This window comes from Pristis pectinata, chromosome 19 (assembly GCF_009764475.1).
Source record: "Pristis pectinata isolate sPriPec2 chromosome 19, sPriPec2.1.pri, whole genome shotgun sequence".
NCBI classification, from domain to species: Eukaryota; Metazoa; Chordata; class Chondrichthyes; order Rhinopristiformes; family Pristidae; genus Pristis; species Pristis pectinata.
In genome coordinates this window covers 29,185,436-29,207,549 of record NC_067423.1, presented here as the reverse complement: position 1 = coordinate 29,207,549, position 22,114 = coordinate 29,185,436, and the positions used below count along the sequence as shown (strand labels likewise).

The 22,114-nt window shown below is 36.1% G+C and overlaps 2 protein-coding genes across 5 annotated transcripts in view; one reads left to right on the top strand and one right to left on the bottom strand.

Annotated features, from left to right (window-relative positions):
* hbp1 (HMG-box transcription factor 1) overlaps nucleotides 1-13,521 on the top strand; it is a 37,547-nt gene extending 24,026 nt beyond the window's left edge. For all 3 annotated transcript variants that reach the window (XM_052034069.1, XM_052034068.1, XM_052034070.1), the window contains 3 exons: nucleotides 545-865; nucleotides 11,292-11,433; nucleotides 12,611-13,521. In XM_052034069.1, the coding sequence (XP_051890029.1) occupies nucleotides 545-865; nucleotides 11,292-11,433; nucleotides 12,611-12,628 (481 nt within the window). In that variant the 3' untranslated portion in view covers nucleotides 12,629-13,521. The remainder of the gene's footprint in view (nucleotides 1-544; nucleotides 866-11,291; nucleotides 11,434-12,610) is intronic.
* A 70-nt stretch (nucleotides 13,522-13,591) lies between these two features.
* The window catches only part of cog5 (component of oligomeric golgi complex 5), a 93,261-nt gene continuing 84,738 nt past the window's right edge, over nucleotides 13,592-22,114 (bottom strand). For both annotated transcript variants that reach the window (XM_052034057.1, XM_052034058.1), the window contains exons 19-22: nucleotides 20,019-20,095; nucleotides 18,505-18,631; nucleotides 17,542-17,621; nucleotides 13,592-14,979 (exon numbers count right to left, since the gene is read on the bottom strand). In XM_052034057.1, coding sequence (XP_051890017.1) covers nucleotides 14,865-14,979; nucleotides 17,542-17,621; nucleotides 18,505-18,631; nucleotides 20,019-20,095 — 399 coding nt within the window. In that variant the 3' untranslated portion in view covers nucleotides 13,592-14,864. The remainder of the gene's footprint in view (nucleotides 14,980-17,541; nucleotides 17,622-18,504; nucleotides 18,632-20,018; nucleotides 20,096-22,114) is intronic.

The following is a 22,114-nucleotide window of genomic DNA, read 5'->3' as shown; positions in this document are numbered from 1 at the left end:
TATTCCCTTCTCTATTTAATGTTTGATTATTTCATTGTCCTTAAATTTACTGAGAAAGCTGTTTCTCAGTAAATTTACTTCTAATGCTTTTTAGTAATTATTTTTAAAATATATTCATATCCTTTTTTTTAAACTGTCTGATATAGACATTTAAAAGGAGTTCAAAGTCTGAAAACCACAAGGTATAAAAAGGGCATCATGGCAGTGGGTGCCATGTGCGTTCTAGTCACCACTCCGGGCCTGCTCCAGCTTGTGGGGCGCAGTAACGGCAGGGTATCCAGTATGAATAGACCTGTAGGACGGCAAAGAATAAGTATGGTCTTGGGAATAGTGCAAGTGGGAGGCTGGATCAAGCTTGATATGGCCTGAATGATTCATTATGGCAATAATGAAGATACATTTTATGTGTATAAAATGTTTAATGTTCAATCTTTGCATGACATTTCAGTGGGAAATTTTTTTTTAACCAACCAAACTCTCTAATGCAGCTAAATAATTCTGGAAATAATCAGTAAAAATTTCACTACTTTGCTCTCTGCTACAGCTATGATTTTACACCATTGGATTCCTCGGCTGTTTATGTACTGAGTAGTATGGCTCGTCAGCGACGTGCTTCCCAGACAAGTGCCAGCAGTCCAGATTGTGAAAAGTCTGAATGGATCACAGGCTCTGTGCCTTCTGGATCACCACACCTGCCTTGTAATTATAATAAGTCCAGTAAAAGTCTAACCTCAGGGACAGCAAGCACATTGAGTACCACTTCTCCCACAAATAGTAAATGCAAGAGACCAATGAATGCCTTCATGCTCTTTGCCAAAAAGTATAGAGTTGAATACACTCAGATGTACCCAGGAAAAGATAACAGGTTGGTATAAATATATTTTAATTTTAAAAATTGTAAATTTTAATAAAGTAGTAGTCCCAGAAGTAATTATATTGTATTGATTATTCATTGAGCTTGCTCCAAGTCTAATTTTTCTTTTGTACCTCAATCTATTCTTGAGATAAGAGAGAGAATTGCTGTATTTTTCAAGTTTACTTTTCATATGATAACTTTGATTATTTTTGAGATATTACATTTACAAAAGAATTGATCAAAAGGCCTAATAAGTATAGAGAATTGTATGGAAAATTGTATTCCTGGTGGCAGGGAAGGGATAGAAAGGTTTGCCTCTCTATCTTTCCATTTCTTTGTGGCTTTCTAACATTTTCTCTCCTTTCAAAACATGAAATGCCCTGCCTGTATAGAATCTTTTCCAAAGACCAGGAAGGGTGACTGCTATTGAGGAAACATTCCTGCAGATTTGTTGTGCACCAGAGGACATATAGTTCAGTAATATTATCCTTGTGAATCATCTGTACACCATCTATTTTAAGATCTGGTAACCTGCAGAGTGTTTATCAGATTTATAGAATTTGTATCTTCAGTGCGGACCCTATGAAGAAATGTTGGCTTTTTGATCTTGTCCATTCCGTAATTCAGTTCTGTTGATATTCAGTGTTAAAGGGTTGGCATTGAAGTGACTTCTGTGATTTACACTTTTCAGAATATTGAATCATTCTGTTTTAGACTCGTTCCAAGGCACTACACAGTAAAGTTACAACTTCAGGAACAGTTTCTATCTGTTCTGGATAGACCATTCATGACTTAAATACCCTTCTCCTCTCAAACTTTCCCTAGCTATACCAGTCTAACCAAGTTACTAAAGTCCTTCATCCATGGAATCATTCTACTATCTTCTGGACCCTCTCTCTAAGGCCTTCACATTTTTCCTGAAGTGTGGTGCTTGGAACACAGTACTCCAGTAGTGGCTGAACAAGTTGTTCATAATTTCCTTGGCCTTGTACTCTGTCCTGACTTCTCAACCTGCTCTGCCACTTCCAAAGAATTACACACATTTCCCTTGGACTCTCTGTTCTTGTACCCCTTACAGTATTGTGCATTCTAGTTTACATTGTGTGTCCTTCTTCTTAGCTCGTAGCATTTACAGACTCACAGTACAGATGGTATGATCTTGTAAGTAAACTAAAACTCAATAGGATAGATTTGCCAGACAGGTGGGTAGCATTACTAGAACATGATAGCCTCTGCCCTCTTGAATATCTGTTGGCCAGTATTTGCCAGTTCAATCATATGCACTGTTGTCTATTCCACATAGTGAGATTCTTTTGGCTTGACAAAAAATATACCAAACCAATTTTTTTTTTGCTGATATTTGCTTAAATATATGCAGGTCAGAAGATTGGACAGAATAGTTAAAAAAAAAGAAATCGAAGAATGACTTGAGGATTAACAAGGAAGGAAAAGGCTATTGAAAAATATAGGAACAGTTCCTATAGATAGTTAGAAACAAAAAGTTAAGAGTGAGTGTTAGTCCTATAAAAATGAGTCTCGGGAATTAATTAATAGCCAGAAGGTGACTTAATCAAAACAGGTATTTGGCATCAATCTGTTGTATAGAGGGCTTAAATAACATCCCAGGAATGGTTCAAAATCAGGATTTGGAAAGGAGGGAGGAGCTTGGGAAAATCATCTTTACCATGGATTTAGTACCAACCAAATTGATATAAGTGTGGGTTGATAAGTCTGAGTCCTTATGGACTCTCTCCTAGGTTCTTAGAAGAAGTGGCTTATGAGATAGATGGTTTTAATTTTCTACAGTTCCCTAGATTGCATGAAGGCTCCATTGGACTATAAAATAGCAACTGTAACTCCTTTGTTTCAAAAGGGAGGGAAGACACAAAACAGGAAACTATGGGACAGTCTAACATCAGTCATGGGAAAACGTTATAGCCAGGTACTTAAAAATACCAAGGTAATTGGGTAAAACCAGCATGCTTTTATGAAAGGGAGATGATGATTGACTGATGTATTGGAGTCCTTGGAAGAAGTAACATGCTGTAAATAGAGGGGAAGTGATAGATATACTGTGCTGGGATCTTGAGAAAGCACTTGATGAGCTGCTGCATCAAAGGTTATGGTGAAAAATAAACATTCAAGGTGGAGGAGGTAACATACTGGTGTGCATAGAAGATTGGCTGGTTAACAGAAGACAGTAGGCACAGGTGTGTTTTTCTGTTTGGCAGGAATTGGTGCTGGGTCCTCAATTTCATGTAGTTTAGTTAAATGGTTTGGATGAAGGTGCAGATGTAATGGTTGCTGAATTTGATGATGACACAAAGGTAGGAAAGTAAGTTGTGAAGAGGACATACGGAGGCTACAAAAGGATATAACCAGCTTAAGTGAGTGCGCAAAGATCTGGCAAATGGAGTTCATAATGGCAAACTGATATTGTTCATTTTTGTAAATAAATATGTATTATTCAAATTAAGAGCTTGCAGAGCTGTGAAGAGTTGCCGGCTTCCCCTCTGCTTGTCTGCTTCACAGCTCTTTCAACATGGTATCTAAATTTCAATAAGTTCTTTAAATATGGTAATAAGCACAATGGCCCCTGACTACTGTTGTAGTTGTTACCATAGGAAGTCTTGGTGCTGGGCTAACAGCAACTTCCATTACATTCAGCTGGAGGTGATGAGAGGGACCTTAGGATGTGGGCGTTGTGTCAATAGCTGGAGCAGATGTTGCCAGCTACCAGCAATGTCTGCACTCACTGTGCTGGCCAGGGTGCAGCCCTGAGCCTTGCCACTCAGGGCTGTACGACCACATAACTTGCACTGGCTTGTCCACACTGAGTTGTGGGTGATTTATTGCTGTGGGAGCACCCACTGAGAGGGCAAGAGTTCACAACAGGGATCTGGCCAGCAGCATGCAGCAATATGGAGGGCAGGATTTACGCAAGGTTACTGCCACTCCATTGTGCTGCCCAAATGGATGTCTGTTGGAAGGTACCCGAGAGTTAGGACTTGAGGACCAAGAATGCCAGAATGAATCAGTGCTCTGTAAAGTAGTGCTCAGCAGGGGATTAGAGAGAAACAATCTAAGTTGTTTATGAATCTTTTAGAACTCTTCTTTCTCAAAAGGCTGTGAAAGCAAGTCTTCAAATATTTTTAGGCAGAGGTAGATAAATGCTTCGAAGTCCTGGAACTACTTAAGTTGGGCAGCATTCTGAGGGGAGAGAAATAGAATTAATCTGCCAGGTCAGAGAGGCTTCATCAGAACGGGAGAAATGAGAAAACAATGTATTCAGTGCAGAAGGCATGGAGTGGTTGAAGAGAAACAAGCGAATGTCTGTGATTGACTGGAAAACAAGTTTGTCCAGGTCATGTAGCTTGTGGAGCTACTTAGTTAATAAGTGAATGAGGCAGTTGGAGAATAAAATAGAGATGAACATGCTGGAATTATGAGAAGCGGAACACAGCAGTTGCTGCAAATCTGAAACAGAATTCTGTAAATACCCAATGGATCCCAGCAGCGTCTGGAGAAATAAAAACTAAGGTGGATAACCTTCCAATAGAACTGATTATTTATGACACAAATAGTAAAAGCAGGCGATCTGAACTGAAAGCCAACAATAAACTGCAGATGTTGAATGTCTGAAACAAAACCAGAAAATGCAGGAAACGCTCATCAGTGGAAATAAAAACAGAGTTAATGCTTCGGGTCAAAGATCCTTCTTAAGAACTTGTTGAATTCCCTATTGAATACTGAGGACTGAATAGCTGATAAGGTGTTGTTCCAGCGCTTTTGTTTTTATTTTGGATTTCCAACATCTGCAGTAGAAACAGAAAATGCTGGTAATACTCAGCAGGTCCGGCAGCATGTTTGGAAAGAGAAATTGAGTTAACATGTCAATTTGAAGACTCTTCATCCAGCAATTGCTCTCTTTTTCATTTCGACTGATAGCACGGGAGTGAAGATTTACGATGGGTTACAGAGTTCTGTTACAATTAGATGAGCAGTAAATCTTATTAAATGATGGAGCAAGCTCAAGGGACCAAGAGGGTAACTCCTGCTTCTCATTTGTATGTTTGTATATCTCCTGCTTTTTGGAATTCTAAGCACAGCAGGATTCTGAACGTGACTAATCCCTCCTCACAAAAATCTCTACCAAGTATTCATCTCTTTTCAAGGCAAAATCTTAATGTGGGCAAGTGATCTATGTCAGGTTTTTAGGCTAAACAGCAAGAAAATTGTTCAAGTTGTGGATAATGAGGAAGATTATCAAAGGACACAGATCAGTTAGGAATTTGGGCTAAGAAATGGCAGATATGAGGTGATGCTTTTTGAGACGTCAAATGCAAGAGGGACAGTACAGTAAGTAATACAGTAAATGGCAGGACTCAGGAGCTTTGAAAAACAGGGATCTTGGAGTGCAAGTCTATAGCTTCCTGAAAGTGGCAACACAAGTGGATAGGGTGGTAAAGAAAGCGTCTGACATACCTGCCTTCATTGGTTGAGGCATTGAGTATAAAAGTAGGCAAGTCACGTTGTAGCTGTGTAAAATCTTTGTACACAGTTGGGACTAGGTCATAGTTGGGAGTGTTGTGTGCAGTTTTGATTGCCATACTATAGGAAGGATGTGGAGGCTTTGGTGAGGGTACAGAAGGCGTTCACCAAGCTGTTGTCTGGATTGGAGTGAATTAGCCATAAGAAGAGATGGACAAACTTGAATTATTTTGGCTGGAGCAATGGAGGTTGAGGGGTGACCTGATAGAAGTATATAAAATTATGAGAGGCATAGATAGGGTAGATATTCAGTCTTTTTCCCAGGGTGGAAATGTCAAATATGAGAGAGCATAGGTTCAAGGTGAGAGGAGGAATATTTTTTATTAAACACAGAGTGGTAGGTGTCTGGACAGCACTGCCAGGGGAGGTGGTAAAAGCAGATTTAAGATGTATTAAGACAGACATACGAACAGGGAGGGAATAGAGCAATATGGACCACGTGCAGGCAGATGGATTAGTTAGAGTGGCAATTATGATTGACAGACACACGGCTTGTTCCTGTGCTGTACTGTTCTATGTACTAAGGTTGCAAATGAACATTACCGAATTTGAAGATTTTTGCTTGGCAATAAAGAACCTCTGATTACCATTTACTGCCCTTGTAACTGCCCACAGTTTTTACAAGCATTTGCGAGTTTTTTATGGGATCCAGAGGATAAGTGGTTCTCAGCTAGATTTCAAAGCCATCTCTCAGTAAAATGCTGGTAGGGCACAAGTTATGGAGAAATAGCAAAATAGATAATAGCATTCAGATTTATGCTTTTGGGTGCATTTGTGGACTCAAAGTGTCTGATTTATTCAATTTTGTTAAATTCTCTTGAGCAGTAGTTATGCAGAGGAATGACATTTGTCTGCTTTAGCTCTGTGTAGGGAATATTACCTTTGTTCTTTAGTTGTTATCTCCACAATTTATAGGGGAAACTGCAAAGATTTTATAAGCCACACAGCCATTCCTTAAAAATTTTCATTTTTCACTATCCTATGATGTAAGCTATCTTCTCATGATTTTGCATTTCTTACTAACAAAATACACGGCTGACATAACTTTGCATGTAATCCATACTCTGAAGAATGCTGGGATTGAGAAATTCAAGCATTTTATTATTTATATTGTTGATATTCATCTGTAAGTAATTTATGTGAAAAGAAAGGCAAAACATTAATGACAGTAATCCAAATTTTACATACTTTACAGTCCTAACTGAAGATATTTATCTCATTCCTTTTCTGAATTCTCAAAATATGATATCCTTTTTAAATTGAGTTACGAAGCTTGATGATTTAGATGTGCTGTCACTGAGGTCACTTTATGTATGTTATAGCTTTGGTTGTATCGTCTTTCCTTAGAATCTCGGGAAACCATCTGATATTCTTAATTGGTTTATATTCCCAGATACCAAATGCTCTGCTACTTTTGAAATGATACTGCACATTAAACTACATTTTCCAGCTTTCTGATTATAAACCCAACACATTTACAATGGTTTGAATTTGTGTACACTGATTCTTGTCATTGGCCTCAACTCCTATTTTGGCAACACCTGCAGATTTGGAAATCTTGTGAAATTGTTGCAGTCTTCTTTATATAAAGAGAGCCTAGTCATTTATAAACATGATAGCCAGTAATGGTCCCAATTCTCATTCAAGTACATGGGCTGACAGTTGGCTTTCCCATTCAGTTAGCTTTATATTATTTAGGGCATGGTACTTGGTCTGAACCACGCATTTAAATTATAATTTTAAGTGAATAATGTAATGATCAGGAGAAGGCTGAGATAAATGAATGTTTTGGTAGAATGGAGCAAAGCAATTTAAAACAAGTAGAAGCTTTTGAAATCACTCTGCTTGGTCACAGAATTAGAAACAAATTAATATACCTGGATTTTTTTTTTTGCAAAGATACAGGAGGAGATGCAAAAGTTATATCCCAGGAAAATGTGTAATTAAGCTTCTGGTGTTGGTGAATGGAAACATGGTACCAGGTTTGAGATGGCATCCTTGTTTGGAAAGATTTCCTAGCAAGGGAGAGATTCTGAAAAATGCATTAAAAGGAGATTGTAAGATTTTGTACATTTTCAGATTCTCTGTTTGGAAAACATAATTTTGCTTTTATACACAAGCCTTTATTTGAAAAATTGTAACCCTACAGCGGTTGAATATATTCTTTGAGTCATACAGCATGGAAACGGGCCCTTCTGCCCAACTTGGCCATGCTGACCAAGTTGCCTACATGAGCTAGTCCCATTTGCCTGTGTTTGGCACATTTCCCTCTAAATCTTCCCTATTCATGTACCTATCAAAATGTCTTTTAGATGTTGTAATTGCATCCGCTTCTACCATTTTCTCTGGCAGCTCATTTTAAGAGATTCTTCTTTCCTTAAGACTGGTTTCTACCAACCATGCTGCAGTACTTTAATACTGCACTGAAGTAGAACCAGATGCAGCTGTGTTCAAGATTCCAGAGTAGGCCAAGGCTTGCATTTTAACTGTATTTGGGATTAAGGACTTCTGAGAAAGAAAGAAAAAACAGTATTGTGCTCATAATTTCAGTGGCAAAACATAATGGCAAATATTTTGCATTTAAGAATAAAGGTATGTGATATAAGGTAGTTTGCCAATTTTTCTGATCAAAAGTCAGTAGTTCAGTAGAGAATGTATTTTCCCATTCCTGTGTGTTCGCAGAGTTTTGCCTAAAACTAACCATTGTAGGAAGTGCATGACATTCTTACCTATCATATTGAAAAACACTGAGCTCCAAATAGTGGAGCACCACTTTTCACATTAAACAACTGATTACTGCATATCACATAATACCTGAGTATAAAAAGCTCCCAATTTGGAAAAGAAATCAGTAGAAAAAGCAAATTGACATCGGCATTCGGGGGCAATTTTATATCGTATATAAGTAGAATTTACAGCTCTGAATAAGGCCATTTCACCCAGTGGTTAGGAGCCACTGTTCCTACTCTGGATTTGTATTTTTTTTGGATATTTTTCAAGGTGGCAGAACATGCTTTGGGACTGACTCTCCAGTTAAGGCACTCCCATAACTATATGATTTTAATTGTAATAAATGCTGTTTAAACTACAGTCATCAATTTGTAAATACTAACGTTCACAGTAAAAGAAAACAATTAATTATATTGCAAGTTATCTAATTTGCCATAGGTTTAAGAAATTTTCACCACTTCACAAGATGATAGTCAAGCATAGTAAATGTTTGAAATTCAGCTGGTTCAGTATTAAAAGATCAAACACAAGACTTACTCAACAGATCATGGAGTACCGGGGAGAGAAAGGTTTACCGTTCTGATGATTTTTTTTTAAACTTGTTTTGTGAATGCAGTGGGCAATAGTTGGTGCTACAAACTACCAGCCTCTAATGGTGGTAAGTGATATGTACTTTTCACTAATTATAATTTCACTCCTCTGCCCCTTCAACATTAAAGAGGGTATTAATGTTACAGACAGTTTTAGGTCAAAATGATGCAAATATTCTGTGATTTTTGACAAAGTAGGAGAACACTTTTTAAAAACCTTCCATCCTAATTGATTATCCCAGTAAGCATCAAGCTGGCCCTAAACCCACACTGAGGTCATAATGCTAAGATAATGGGAGAATGCATTACAAATAAAAGGATGAAAATCCTCCTGGAATAGCTAATTTCTTTTGATAATGAACTTCGCAGCTCTGACATTAGACATTTGTGGCTTCTGTCTTGCATACGTTTATAAACATGTTGCATTATAACAATCGATTTAAACAAAGGTTCTACCACCAGAGGTCACAAGAGAGCCTTTTATAATATCACATATTGCTGTTGTATTAGCAGCTGTTGTAATTTGTTGAGGCATTTTTCTTGCATAGCTATGGTATTAAGCAACTCGTATTGTAATTGAACAATAAATGGAATAAATAATTGGTTGTTTGAAGCAAACAATTGATACCATATCTTCTGGTAGATTAGTGTTGAAATGATTGAATTCTCTCTCAGGTTTGGAGAGTTGCTTTGTATTCAAACCAAACAATTATTTAAAATAAAGGTTATTATTACGTGTTTTGTATTAAGGAGTGCAAGTATCTTTGAGTTATTATCACTTAATTTTTAGAAAATAACTTCCATAAAATGTAAAAATGCATTGTGACAAAGTCAGCAGATTAATTCTTGGAAGTCAGTTACAGCATATCATTCAAGAAACTATTTTGATTTTGCCTTTATTTGTATCCTCAATAAAAAGTATAAACACAGGATTACATATCCATCCTGCTTTTCAAATAGATTCAGAATAAAATGAAATTTTCCCTTATAATGTAGAATTGTGTTTTTCTTTTAAAAAAAATTGTATTTAAATTTGTGGTGTAGATCCCTCAAATTTTGCTTTTGGTTTGATGGTTTTTTGAATCAGCATGTATTGCAATGCTATATATACCTGGGCTTTGGCTTCAGTAAGTTGTCCTGAATTTTATTATGAAATAATTGAGTTTGGAGATGACTGCAGACAAAATGAGGTTTTGGAGGCAGATGTGATGGACAGTTGCTGTGGAGGAAGAAATGGACAATCTTTGTGGTGGAAAGAATATGTGATCATGCGCTTAGCCTGTGCTTTACTAAGATGCCAGGGAAGTCGTAATTAACCGGATGTAATAACTAGAATGGGTGATGGCAAGGGCATTGGATTTGTGGGGCAGTAGATGGTGTGGTGGCTAAGACAGTTATTGGAGGAAATTGCAATTTATGTAAGGCTGTGTATCTGACCAGCCGTCTAACATTTCTTTGGCAGTGAAGAGATGGAATGACAGAATATGGACTATTGTCAGTGGAGATGTGAAAGTTAATCTTAGTCTATGCCAAATTGGAATCATATTGATGTGGAAGAGGACCAGTACAACAATAGATTATGAGGGTTTGGAGGTCATGAAATGAAGAGGACAAGATAAGTCATTAATGGAAATGGTTTGAATACATAGAATGAAACTACTACAAACCAAAGGAAGATATTGCAAGAAGTTAGTGTGGTCAACTGTATCAAAGGCTTCAGAGAGATTTTGGAGGAATTGAACACGAGAGCTACAAAGATTGTGATTCGTGCATTTGCTTAGGAGTGATGTGATAGAAGACAAGAACCTGATTAAAGATTCACTTAGATTTGGGAAAAACATGTAGAAATCCTTGGTGTTGGAATGGTAGTGTGAGAGGAGGACAGTAGTTTGGCAAACAAGGAGTGGGATTGTATTTTTGGATGGTTTTTTCCTATCCTGGGTAATTACTGATGTGACATGGAAAGGAAAAAGACATTTGGAACAGGCAGGTGAGCTGTGCTTTTCGATAATGTGATGGGGCAATAAATGTAGTTATTCATACAAATGCTTCTGTCCTGCTTTCTGGTTATAAAAAAAAATTGTTTTATGATTAACTCTACCTTTCCAAAGATTTTTCTCTGTTGGTATGATTTCCTACCAGTCTTCCAGATGCATCAGTGATCCACAGGCAGGTCTTTCAATACCACTCTTTTGTTCGGATATCTGGACATCATTTACTGAAAAGAGATTGGTCTTGTCCTGGTTTACTGGCTCAGTTGGAATGATGTGGATAACATAGTATCCACTTAACAGTAAGATTTAGAACAGATTTAAATAAAGGACACTTGATAGATTCAGAATATGCTTCTCATTTCAAATTGGGTTTTAACAGTGAAATTATTGTGCTGTGCATACAACAATTGTGTTGTGAGTGGAGAATTATTTGCATGAAAAATATAAATTGGTAATTTTGTGGTAATGCAAACTCATCAGATTGCATGTGTAATCAGACAATTGTAAATTAGGTATTAGTTTGAACTCAAGATCTTGGTCTATTAATGCACTTTTACATGTATATTGTAGGGCCATCAGTGTAATTCTAGGTGACAAGTGGAAAATGATGAAAAATGAAGAGAGGAGAATTTATACATTGGAAGCCAAGGCTCTGGCAGAGGAACAAAAGCGCCTTAATCCAGACTGCTGGAAAAGGAAACGAAGCAACTCTGTGAGTTTTTAAAACAATCTCTGTTCTCAAATGTTTTTAACCTCTTATTTGTAATACTCTTTACTTAATAAGTATTAATAGCTGATGGTCTTGGTGATGATACCAGGGAAAGGAGTACCTCGAATTATGGTTGCCATGCTGAGTGAGGGCTTCATTGTTAAAGAAATAATTAGGAATTCATTGTTGTCACTGGAGTCATTTTTGTTGATATTTAAGGTGATCAGATACCTCTGTTTCCTGAAGAAAGGGCAGTAGGAATTAAGTAACTCGTTTCAGGCAATTTGGAGCAAGATTAAAAGTAAAGCAACTGAGAATGTCAAAATCTGGGCAGCTAATTATACATTTAAACATAGGTGGGTTTGGCAATGGTATCTTAATACCTTCAAAGCTGAGATAAAGGACAAGTTGGAAGTTACTGTTGTCAAATGTGATGGAGGAGATTGAAGGTAAAATGTAGTTGAGGTTGCTTTTGGAGTATGCAAGTTATTCTCACCTTGTATAATAAGGTCATCAATCAAATGTTAACTCTGTTTCTCTGTTTATGAATACTGCCTAAGCATTTTCATCATTTTCTGTTTTTTGGATTTCCAGCAGCCATGATACTTTGCTTTTGTAGGCTGAAGTGGCAGATCTAGAAAATTCTCAAACCTATGCTATGTGTATGATGTATGGAATCAAACATCAATTTGTTTGTTTTGCCGTCACTCTCACCGTCTTTGATTCATCAGTTCCTGTTTTAACAACCTTTGTGCTTTTCCTTTCTCAGTTTTATTCTGCTTTCTCTCTCACTTCAACGGTACTTTGTATTGGTCATGGTTTTTGTTCTGTTACTTCTACAGCACATGAGCAATACCGTTAACCCATTGCTAGCAAGTTTTTAAGTTAGCAGCAAGACAGATCTTCAGTATATAGTGGATATTGAGTCTGGATAATTGTCAACATTTTTTGAGATATTGGTAAGGTGTGGGTATGCTGAACTTCATGTCACTGTGACCTACCTATTGGACAAAGTTGCACACGTGGAACTAATTTGTAGAATCAATAATGCATATTATTTACTGCAAGTTTTTGTCATGTTGACCTCTAGCTATGTATAATACTTCATGTACAGTTACTAAGTCATCATTACAATAATTAAACTTGCCATATTGATTTTTTTTTCTTACTTTTATAACAGGGTTCACAGCAGCAGTAACCAGAACCTTTAGAAACCCACTTTATCCTCGACTTTCACCATTTGGAATGAATTTTAGAAAACTGGATGCAAGTGAGCAAAAAAGACTCAGTGTATCTATATATTTCAGTTTTAATTTGAGGATTTTGTGATAAATCTATATTTAGACAACTGTAATAAAGTGAGTATAGTTTGCTTTTTATATAAATGGCTGATAGTGTTGTAAATCTAAGCATTTAATCTTTCTGACTTTCCTAATTGCATATTGTAAATGGCCATAATTCCTCATTCTTCCAAAGTTCAGTCAAAGGTTATTTCAGGTAAATATAGCTTTTAGGCTTGAAAACTTTGTACTAAAAAAAAAATCCTGTGGTGCTAAGTTAAGGGAGGAAAGTTGGTATATAAAGATGTCTATTTTTAAGAATGTAAATGGGTAAAGTTTAAATTCTGTATAACTGCTGTTGTATCATGATTTGTATCACTTATTATATTGCACAATTTTAATTCAATTAACTTTATTTGCAAATGGTGGGGGAATTAGTATATGTAGCAGGGATGCTCCCAAATTTACTTTGTGGTGTTTTAGCCAACTAAAGTTGCCATAAAACTCAAGGCTTGTATTCATAAATTGGGGCACAACAAGCACTTGGGCCACAATTTTGCCATTGTGCTAAAAACTATTGCACTTTAGTGTTTCTCGCAACATTATGAAAAATGAGAACATGAGAATGTCTCATCACGAGTCATTTTCATGGATTGGCATTAATGCCATTCAGTGTTGATATTCATAGTCACAGATCAACATTTATATGCAACTGCTTTAACTCAAGTAAATTTATGTCTTTATGCAGGCTGTTATTCCCACAGGAACTCTTGCACAAAAAATTTTTATTGTATTCAAGTTCAAATAAATATGTAAAGTGTTAAATCTCTGGATTCTTTTTCTTAATCTATATACAAATCAGGTACAAAATTATGTTGTATAGTCTTTTGATATTATTTTATTAGGCAGCAAAGGTACGTGACTGACATATCTTACTATATATCATTTTTTCTCCCCTGAGATTGTGTACATGGAGACAGCTGCACAATGAACAAGTATGATTAGGGGGTTAAAGCTGACTAATACAAGCAAAGGCCATCATAAAGAAAAATTATAAACATCAACATAATGACACAATTATTTGATTACAGAAACATTCATTTCCCCTCCATCACTCCTCATTGTGGCTAATTAAACCAGCTAACTTTTCTCCTCTTCCACTTCCTTAAATTTGTCTGCCCCATGGATCTTCCAACATAAGCTGAGGGTTAATTCTAGCAATCAGAGCATATACTTGGCATTTCCTTTAGCCATATTTTTAATGTGCTGTAGTGGGGGTTGGGAATGACTGTACCTCTGAACTACACAAATTTCCACTGAATCTTGCCACGTGTTGCTTTCAACAGGACTTGAAACAAAAAAAACACCTGCAATGAAAGGGGTTAATGGTCCTAAAATTTCCTGTTCAGTAACAGAAGATGTGAAATAACATTAAAGAAACAGTATTCAGAATTGACAAATTCTTTAATAAATCTATAGTTTTGTAGGTTATATGTCTACCTTACAGAATTGGTGAGCTTTGCTTTTTATCCTGGCATTGTAAAATGCACTTTGACCCTCCCTAAACCAGAACCAGTTTAAATTATTGCTTTTTCAATTTTATTCTACAACAGAACTAAAAGTATTTATATTCACTAATTGTAATACATATGCCAATTAGTCAACAAGTGTTAATCTATTGTCACCTACTTGATCATTAAATTTAAAAAAATCCTTATTTTAAATGATTTTTTTAAAATTTTGCTTCAACAGTTCTGTGAATAGCTGTATGTTAAGAGCAATGCCCTAGAGAAGCTTCTTCACCAAGTTCAATCAACTACTGTTAATAATTGGATCCTTATTCAGTTCATGATAATTTTAAATTTCAGCACATCAACCCCTTAGGTTGATGGAAGGAGACGTAATGCATTGTTCAAAGAGTAGTAGCTTCTGCAGATGTCCTTAACTGATTTACCAAAGTAGATTATTAGTGTAAGAGTTCCTGCTCCCAGAAGTAAAATAAATTGGTCCAATGAAATTTGAAGAATTAACACTAAGAAGTTGAAGATAATTGATAACTTAATTCATAATAAATGTGACATATTATCTAAATAATGCAGACAGGAAATAATGCATGGGTTCAGAAACAACCCTTAGTTCAGGAAAAAAAATCATTTACTGTACTGCAGCCATGGCTTTTTGGAGCAGTTGCAACATTATTGGATATACCGAAGCAAATTCTTTCCCTTCTCTTGCTCGTACTGATTGAACATAAGCTTCAAGAGAACCCCTGCAAGAAAAACAACTTTACTTTTGCATTAAGATTCTCATTAAAATATTTCAACATAATCATAACCAATAAGACTTTTTATTAAATACAATTGACACATTAAATATCAAATATGACAGTTTATCAATATTGAGGTAGAAGCTGATCCAATTTGTAGTGCTGGACTACGATAATTATGCTTTGTGATAAAAGTATAACAATTGACAAAACTGATGAATGAAAGATTGTTCACTACTGTTAAATGCTAACATTCTGGAGAGGTGTCATCCCAGGATTCCATATGTTAAAAGTGTCACACACAATCAGAATTATGGTACAGGATGCTGCCATTTGGCTCCGAGTTTGTGGTGTCTCCCGCACACTAATCCCATTCTTGCACAAATTATTTTCCAGTTGAAAACACTTATTGTGAATTCTAAATCAGTACCTCTTGGTCCTTTAACTGTTGCTAATGGGAACAACTTCCCTCCACTAACCTATCTAAACCAATCATAACCTTGTACTATCAATGGTTTTCAACCTTCTCCAACCTCACTCAAATATCTCTTCCCTAGAGCTATTCTAATAGAATTGATTTAAGAAACAATGTAAGACATTTGCTCAATACTGTGGAAAAGATAATTAAATGGAGTCAATTTTAAAGGATTAGACGGTACAGTTGATTAAATTAAAATTTAAATTAAATTTTATTTACAGCGTGGTAACAGGCCCTTCCAGCCCAACGAGTCCGCACTGCCCATTTTAAACCCATATTAACCTACCCGTACGTCTTTGGAATGTGGGAGGAAACTGGAGCACCTAGAGGAAACCCACGCAGACATGGGAGAACGTACAAACTCCTTACAGACAGCGATGGGAATCGAACCCCGATCGCTGGTGCTGTAATAGCGTTGCGCTAACCGCTACACTACCGTGCTGCCCTTTTGTTTTTGGTTTCCAAAATAGTACTGAGTAGACCTACAGAGGACGCAGTATATTACATTCCAACTTTCATTCTGGATGCAACAGGATATGCACTTCCTCTAGCTAATTGATTCCAGACTCAGTCTGATATTGAACAAACTGCTGAAAGAAACAGCAGCAAGACAGCCATTTACATTTCAACTTCTTGGTGGAAAAGTAATTTTCCACAGAGAAACACATCAGAAGGCAGCTGCAAGAGTGCAAGGCTAAGATGGAGTCGGTATCCCACTAGTTTCAGGCACCTTACAATGACATTTTAATACCCTAAGCACAGCTTCACAATTAAAACAATTATATATGAAGTCTGAGTGGCAACTTCTATATGGAAAGATTGCCATACCAAGTGGTTAATTTCCTTAGCAATCTCAGATGAAAAATCCTGGGAACATACAAATTCGGAGCAAAAGCAGACCAGTAGACCCTTCAAACCTGCTCCACTATTCAATAAGATTGTGGCTGATCTGACTGCAATCTCAACTCTGCATTCCTATCTACCTGTGGTATCTTTCACTCCCTTGCTGATCAAGCTTACCTCTGCCTTGAAAATATTCAAAGATTTCCACTGCCCCTTGGGGAACAAAATTCCAAAAACTCAACTTTCTCAGAGGGGGAAAAAAATCTTCACTTCATCTGCGAGTGACCCTTTTTTTTTTGAAATAATGACTCCTACTTCTAGGTTCTGCCCCAAGAAGAAACAGCTTCCCTACATCCACCCTGTTGAAACTCCACAGTATCTTGATCAAGTTCCTTGTCATTCTTGTAAACTTCAGTGGTTGCAAGCCTAACCTGTTCAGCCTCTCTTCAAAAGTCAACCCAACGATGAGTCAAATATCAGAAGTACTTCCAACAAATTAATATTGTTAAATGAAAGTATGACAACACATAGTGCTCCTGATATGGTTTCACCAGTGCCATACATAAACAAAGCATAACGTCTCCACTTTTGTATTTGCTTCCCCCAGCAATAAATGGTAACGTTCTATTAGCTTTCCAAATTACTGGTTGTATCTTAACACCAGCCTTCTGCAAATTATGCATCAAGTCTCCCAGATCTTTCTGCAATTCAGAGCTCTACAATCTCTCACATTTGGATAATATGCTTTTTAACAAAAAAATTCCAGCTAAATTAGACAATTCTGCATTTTCAACTTGTATTCACTTTGCCATGCCTTTGACCACTCAACTTATCCATATCCCTTTGTAGCCTCTTCATGTCCTCTTTGTCATCAGCAAATCTAGCAACCAAACCTTCTGTACCTTCATCCATGTAAATTGTTGAGGCCTGCAACACTGATCCCTGTGGCACACCACTTGTTACACCTTGCCAACCAGCAGAAAAATTCATTCATACTTTCCTTGTTAGCTACCCAATTTTCTGTCCATTCAAGTATGTTGCCTCCTATACCATAAGCTTTTACTTTCTGCAATAATCTTTGTGATTATTTTTACATTATGAAAGATTATGAATAAGCTTATGAAACATCTGGCAACTTATAGTACATCCATTGGCTCCTATTTACTCACAGATCACATAAAAGGCTGATTTGTTAATTTTCACAGTTCAAATATACTCAATAATAATTCCAGAAATTACATTACCTGATGAGAATTAATCGATCCTTTTCCGATGGATGGTCGTCAAGCCACTGAGAGTACCGTGCTATAGACCATTCTGCCCTCTGTAATGATTTCACAGCTGTTAATTACAGTATTATAAAACTGTAGTTTAAAAATGTATTATACACATTTAATAAATATTTTAATGATTGTGTAAATATAGAGGTAACTATTAATTCTGACCTTATCATGGTTTCTTAAACAACATGGAAATTGAGATGTGTACCCTTGCCTAAAGCTCCTGCAATCTACCAAATAATAATATTGCTCCAATAGTGGGAAAAGTTCAACTGAAAACTGGTTAAGTGTATCCTAGAATAAATAGGTTCGAAAAGTTCAAAAGTGAAATAATTAGAACAGGAATATCTGTAGAGTATTACATGTGCAGAAATAAATGATGATCTTCATTCTTTGAAATATAAAGGCCCTCTTTATAACCATTAGAATTAAACTGAGCTTGGAGGAAACAGCATTTAACAGAGGTAAAATAACATGCATTGTCATCAAGACCCAGGATCTATGCCACAGTGGCAGACTGCAACAGCAGGAAGCTGAACTAAAAGCTTAAGTACCAGGTGTCACAACTCGAACATCAGAATCCTTTCAAGATTTGAGTGGATGCTGGATTGGGACTGCAGTTAAGAAATATTACATCAAGATTAGAAAATAAATTACAAGACATTACCTAAATTAACCTTCTACAATTTCATAGTAGTGATAATGATAACATAAGTAGTGGTTTGTCAGGACACTGAATGAAAAGTAAAGCATTTTACATCATGAAGAAGTTAAATAAAAAGCTTCCAATGAAAAGACAAAATTAAATCAGAACTTCAATGCATCAATGGCACAAGTATTATAACATACACAAATGCTTTATTTTGTAATAACATTTATATTAGTTCCCAGAAAGAGGAAAAACTGGAATGCAACTTAGATGAATACCTGGTGAGGGGACTTTAGGTCAGTTGGTGCTCTGGTAAACAGGAAATGAAGAATGGTGCTGTATGGAATAACATCCCCTGCAGCTGGGCTATTAGCAATATGTTCACTTGTTTGGAAGAGTAATGGTCTGTGAAGCACAAAATAGATTTAAGCAAATATTATGGAAAAAAACTCGATGTTGTACAGGACGTAATTCTAGCAGAACTCCCACGTTGTCAAGAACATAGTCTATGGCTTCTGATATTGGTTTTCTTTGTCATCCTTCACATTTAGAGTGATTTACTCACTGCTGCAATACAGCAAGTCCGAAACATCACATGACATACTCTAGTGCAACTAATGCACACCTTATCAAAAGTGATATAGGCCACAGAAATAGTCTTATTATCACAATGTTTTTTTTATATAAAGGAACACAAGTATCTCTTCCCATAACCTAAGTCAAATTACACAATTTTAAATTTGTGTTCCACAGTGGATTTCAGTTATTTGCACAAATTGTACTCTATTTATTCTTGTGGTTTGATAAAATCAAATTTTCAGTCAGCTTCATAATCATTATTCATTAGTTGTCAGTTGTAGCTCAGTAGTGGCACATTTGCCTTTGAATCCAAAAGTTGTGGATGCTCATCCCACTGTAGTGACTTGTGCAAATAAACTAAGCTGGCACTTCAGTGGAATTCTGAGGAAGTGCTGCTTTTGAATGCAATTTCAAACCAAAGCCCTATCTACCCTATTTGCATACAAAAGATACCCTGACGGTATTTCCACAAGTGTATTTTTACTACACTCTTGGCCAGTTTCTAAACTTCGATTGAACATTGATTATCTAGTGAATATTGCCATGGGATCTTGCCATGCACATATCATTCTGTCAAAACATGAAAAAACTTAAGGACAAATATTTTGTCAGGAATTATTTGTATATTTAAATTCAATTATCTTAATTCTTTACAATCCTACATCGCTTGCTCTCTGAATTAAAAGCCACTAGCAGTTGAGTGCACATGATAGGGAATCATGCACTACTGAAAAAAATATTCTCTACTTCATAATCTAGCCCATATTTCTTATCCCAGAACATTCCTTGATTCTGCAGGCAGTTTGTTTTATTGTTAACCAGAGAAACTGAAACAATGATTTAAAGTCATATTTTGTGAAGACATAATTGGCCCTCACTGAAAACCCATCACTCTCTCTGAATTTACATTCCTAGCATGACACACGTCATGCTGACTATGGCTTATGGATAATATTCTGTGCAAAATCCTAGCTAATTTCTAATCATTCCAACAGCACAAAATACTCTGGTTTTAAAATTTAAATGCCCTTGCAAAAATAAATTTATAAAAGACTGTATATATATTGCAGCAAAAATTATCAATTATTCAGGTTATAAAATACAAGTGAATAGTTGGAGTATCATAGACCGAGAAAGATTATCATAATTAATGCACTTCATCACTGATTTAAGTTTTGCCCAAAAGTCTTTCCTGACATGAATGTACACTGACCTGAATGATCTTAATAATCGGTATGATTTTCCCAGATCAGACACTCTTCTGCAAAGTGGTGCCACAGCTAATTCCATCTGCAATATTGTAAAGATACAGTGTCAGTTCTTATATCATGTACAAAATAAACAGAAAGGAATTCCTTATTCCTATTGAACAGATAAATATTTAACATATGGAATCAAACCTGTCTTTTTAAAGACTAAATGGACATAATTTACCTTGAATCTTTGATAAATTTAAAGATGAAAAATGTTTCATTTACATAAAGTATCAAAATAACAATCATAAACCTCAAGTTTAAATATGTTAACTAAAATAGAACAGCAAATTTTCTGTAATCTGACAATTGAAAAATTGTAGAGCTGTTTGCAAACTTCTTTAAAAACAAAACTCCACAAGGTACTCTCATATCCCACTTCAAAAATACACTTTTTGTAGATAAGCATTACTGATCAGATATAAAATTATTGGTAAAACTGGTTACAATAAATACAACAAAATTCTGTATCTTATTTCACTTGCAAGAGTCCATCTCTAAACTTTTTAGCAATTTGCCTTGTAATATCCTTGGTGTAGATTTTGAACACAAGTTATCCTGCAAAGATACGCATTCATATTAGACCTCATCAAGCCTCTCAAATGCTTCAGTGTATATAATTATCTTGAAATACAGTGACTCCCGCATGTGGGAAAAAAAAGCCTTTTGCACACAGCAAGATCCACAAATACAGCCGAACTTTATTGGCCAATATATGCTCCCGTCCTTATATAGACTCTCAGTTTACTATTACAAATGGAAAGCAGCATATATAATAAAGTAGCATTCCCTTCTAACTGTCCGCAGAGGTTACATGCTGAAATCCTGGATTTAATCCATAACTTTCTGCTGATGTTTTAGGTTTAGAATTTTTTTAAAAATTAGCAATGGCGTGAGCAAGTCCACAAAGGATAATTAAACATTCGTTTAAAATGCATCCAGAAAAAACAAAGAAATAAAAATGAAGAGTAGTGAGATTAAGTATGTGCACCAATAGAATGAGAAGATAACCTTCGAGAAGCAAAAAAATGGGGAAGAGATAAGATGAACATAATTGAAAATAGCAGAAATGCACTGACTTATAAATAATATGCTGCCTCCAAACAACACAACCACTTCACAATCTCATCATCTTCCTTAATGTAGGGTACTGTTGACTCAAAAAGTCAAGGATATGAAACATTAGGGTGTGAAAATGAATGAAATATAACATATACACATAAGCTCAATTTAAAAAGGTAAATAATAATCAGGAAGACTGCAGAAAATCATTATGTTAAATTGTAAATAGTCATTAAGAGCACAGAATAATTTTGTGGTTTATAATTTCCCTTTCTGTCCTATAGCAGTTAAATTGAGATCCCTTCTGTTCTCAGGTAGGTGTGAAAGATTGCAAGAGCAAGCAAACCTATCCTCAATGTCCTTTGTCCTGCAACCAATATCACAAAAATAATCAGCATTACCACATCACACTGGTGGGAGTTCGGTGCACCCAGTTTGGTTGCCATGTTTCCTACAACTACACATCAAAAGTACTGCACTGGCTGGAAGGCATTTTGGGACATCCAGATGCAAAATGTCCTATAAAAATGCAAGTCGTTTTGACAACAAGGCAGATAATTGAAATAAAATGCTGCAGTTTCTAAAGAAAAAAACCCAGAAAAATTATAAAAAGCCAGAAAAATGTCCCAAAATATGGAAGGTGGAACTAAAGTCTGAAGTTGGTAAACTAGAGGGTTACGAAGTGTTCTGGAGAAAGATGCAGCACTATTGCCAAGGCATTATTTTACAATGTACAATAGACCCAAAAATGAAAGGGAGATCTGAAGTGGTAAAACAAAATAAGGGACATTTTTGCAGACAGGATGATGATTAGCAAAGTCAACATCCAACCTACATTTACTCTTCACAACTAAAAGACTGCATGAACATAAGAAACACATTTTGTTTGGTGCTCTGCATAATGATGCGAGATGGAAAAAAGAACAGACATTAGATCTGTTATAGTCGCAAAGGAAAATACCGTGGAAGGACAGAAAAACGTACAAGATTTTCT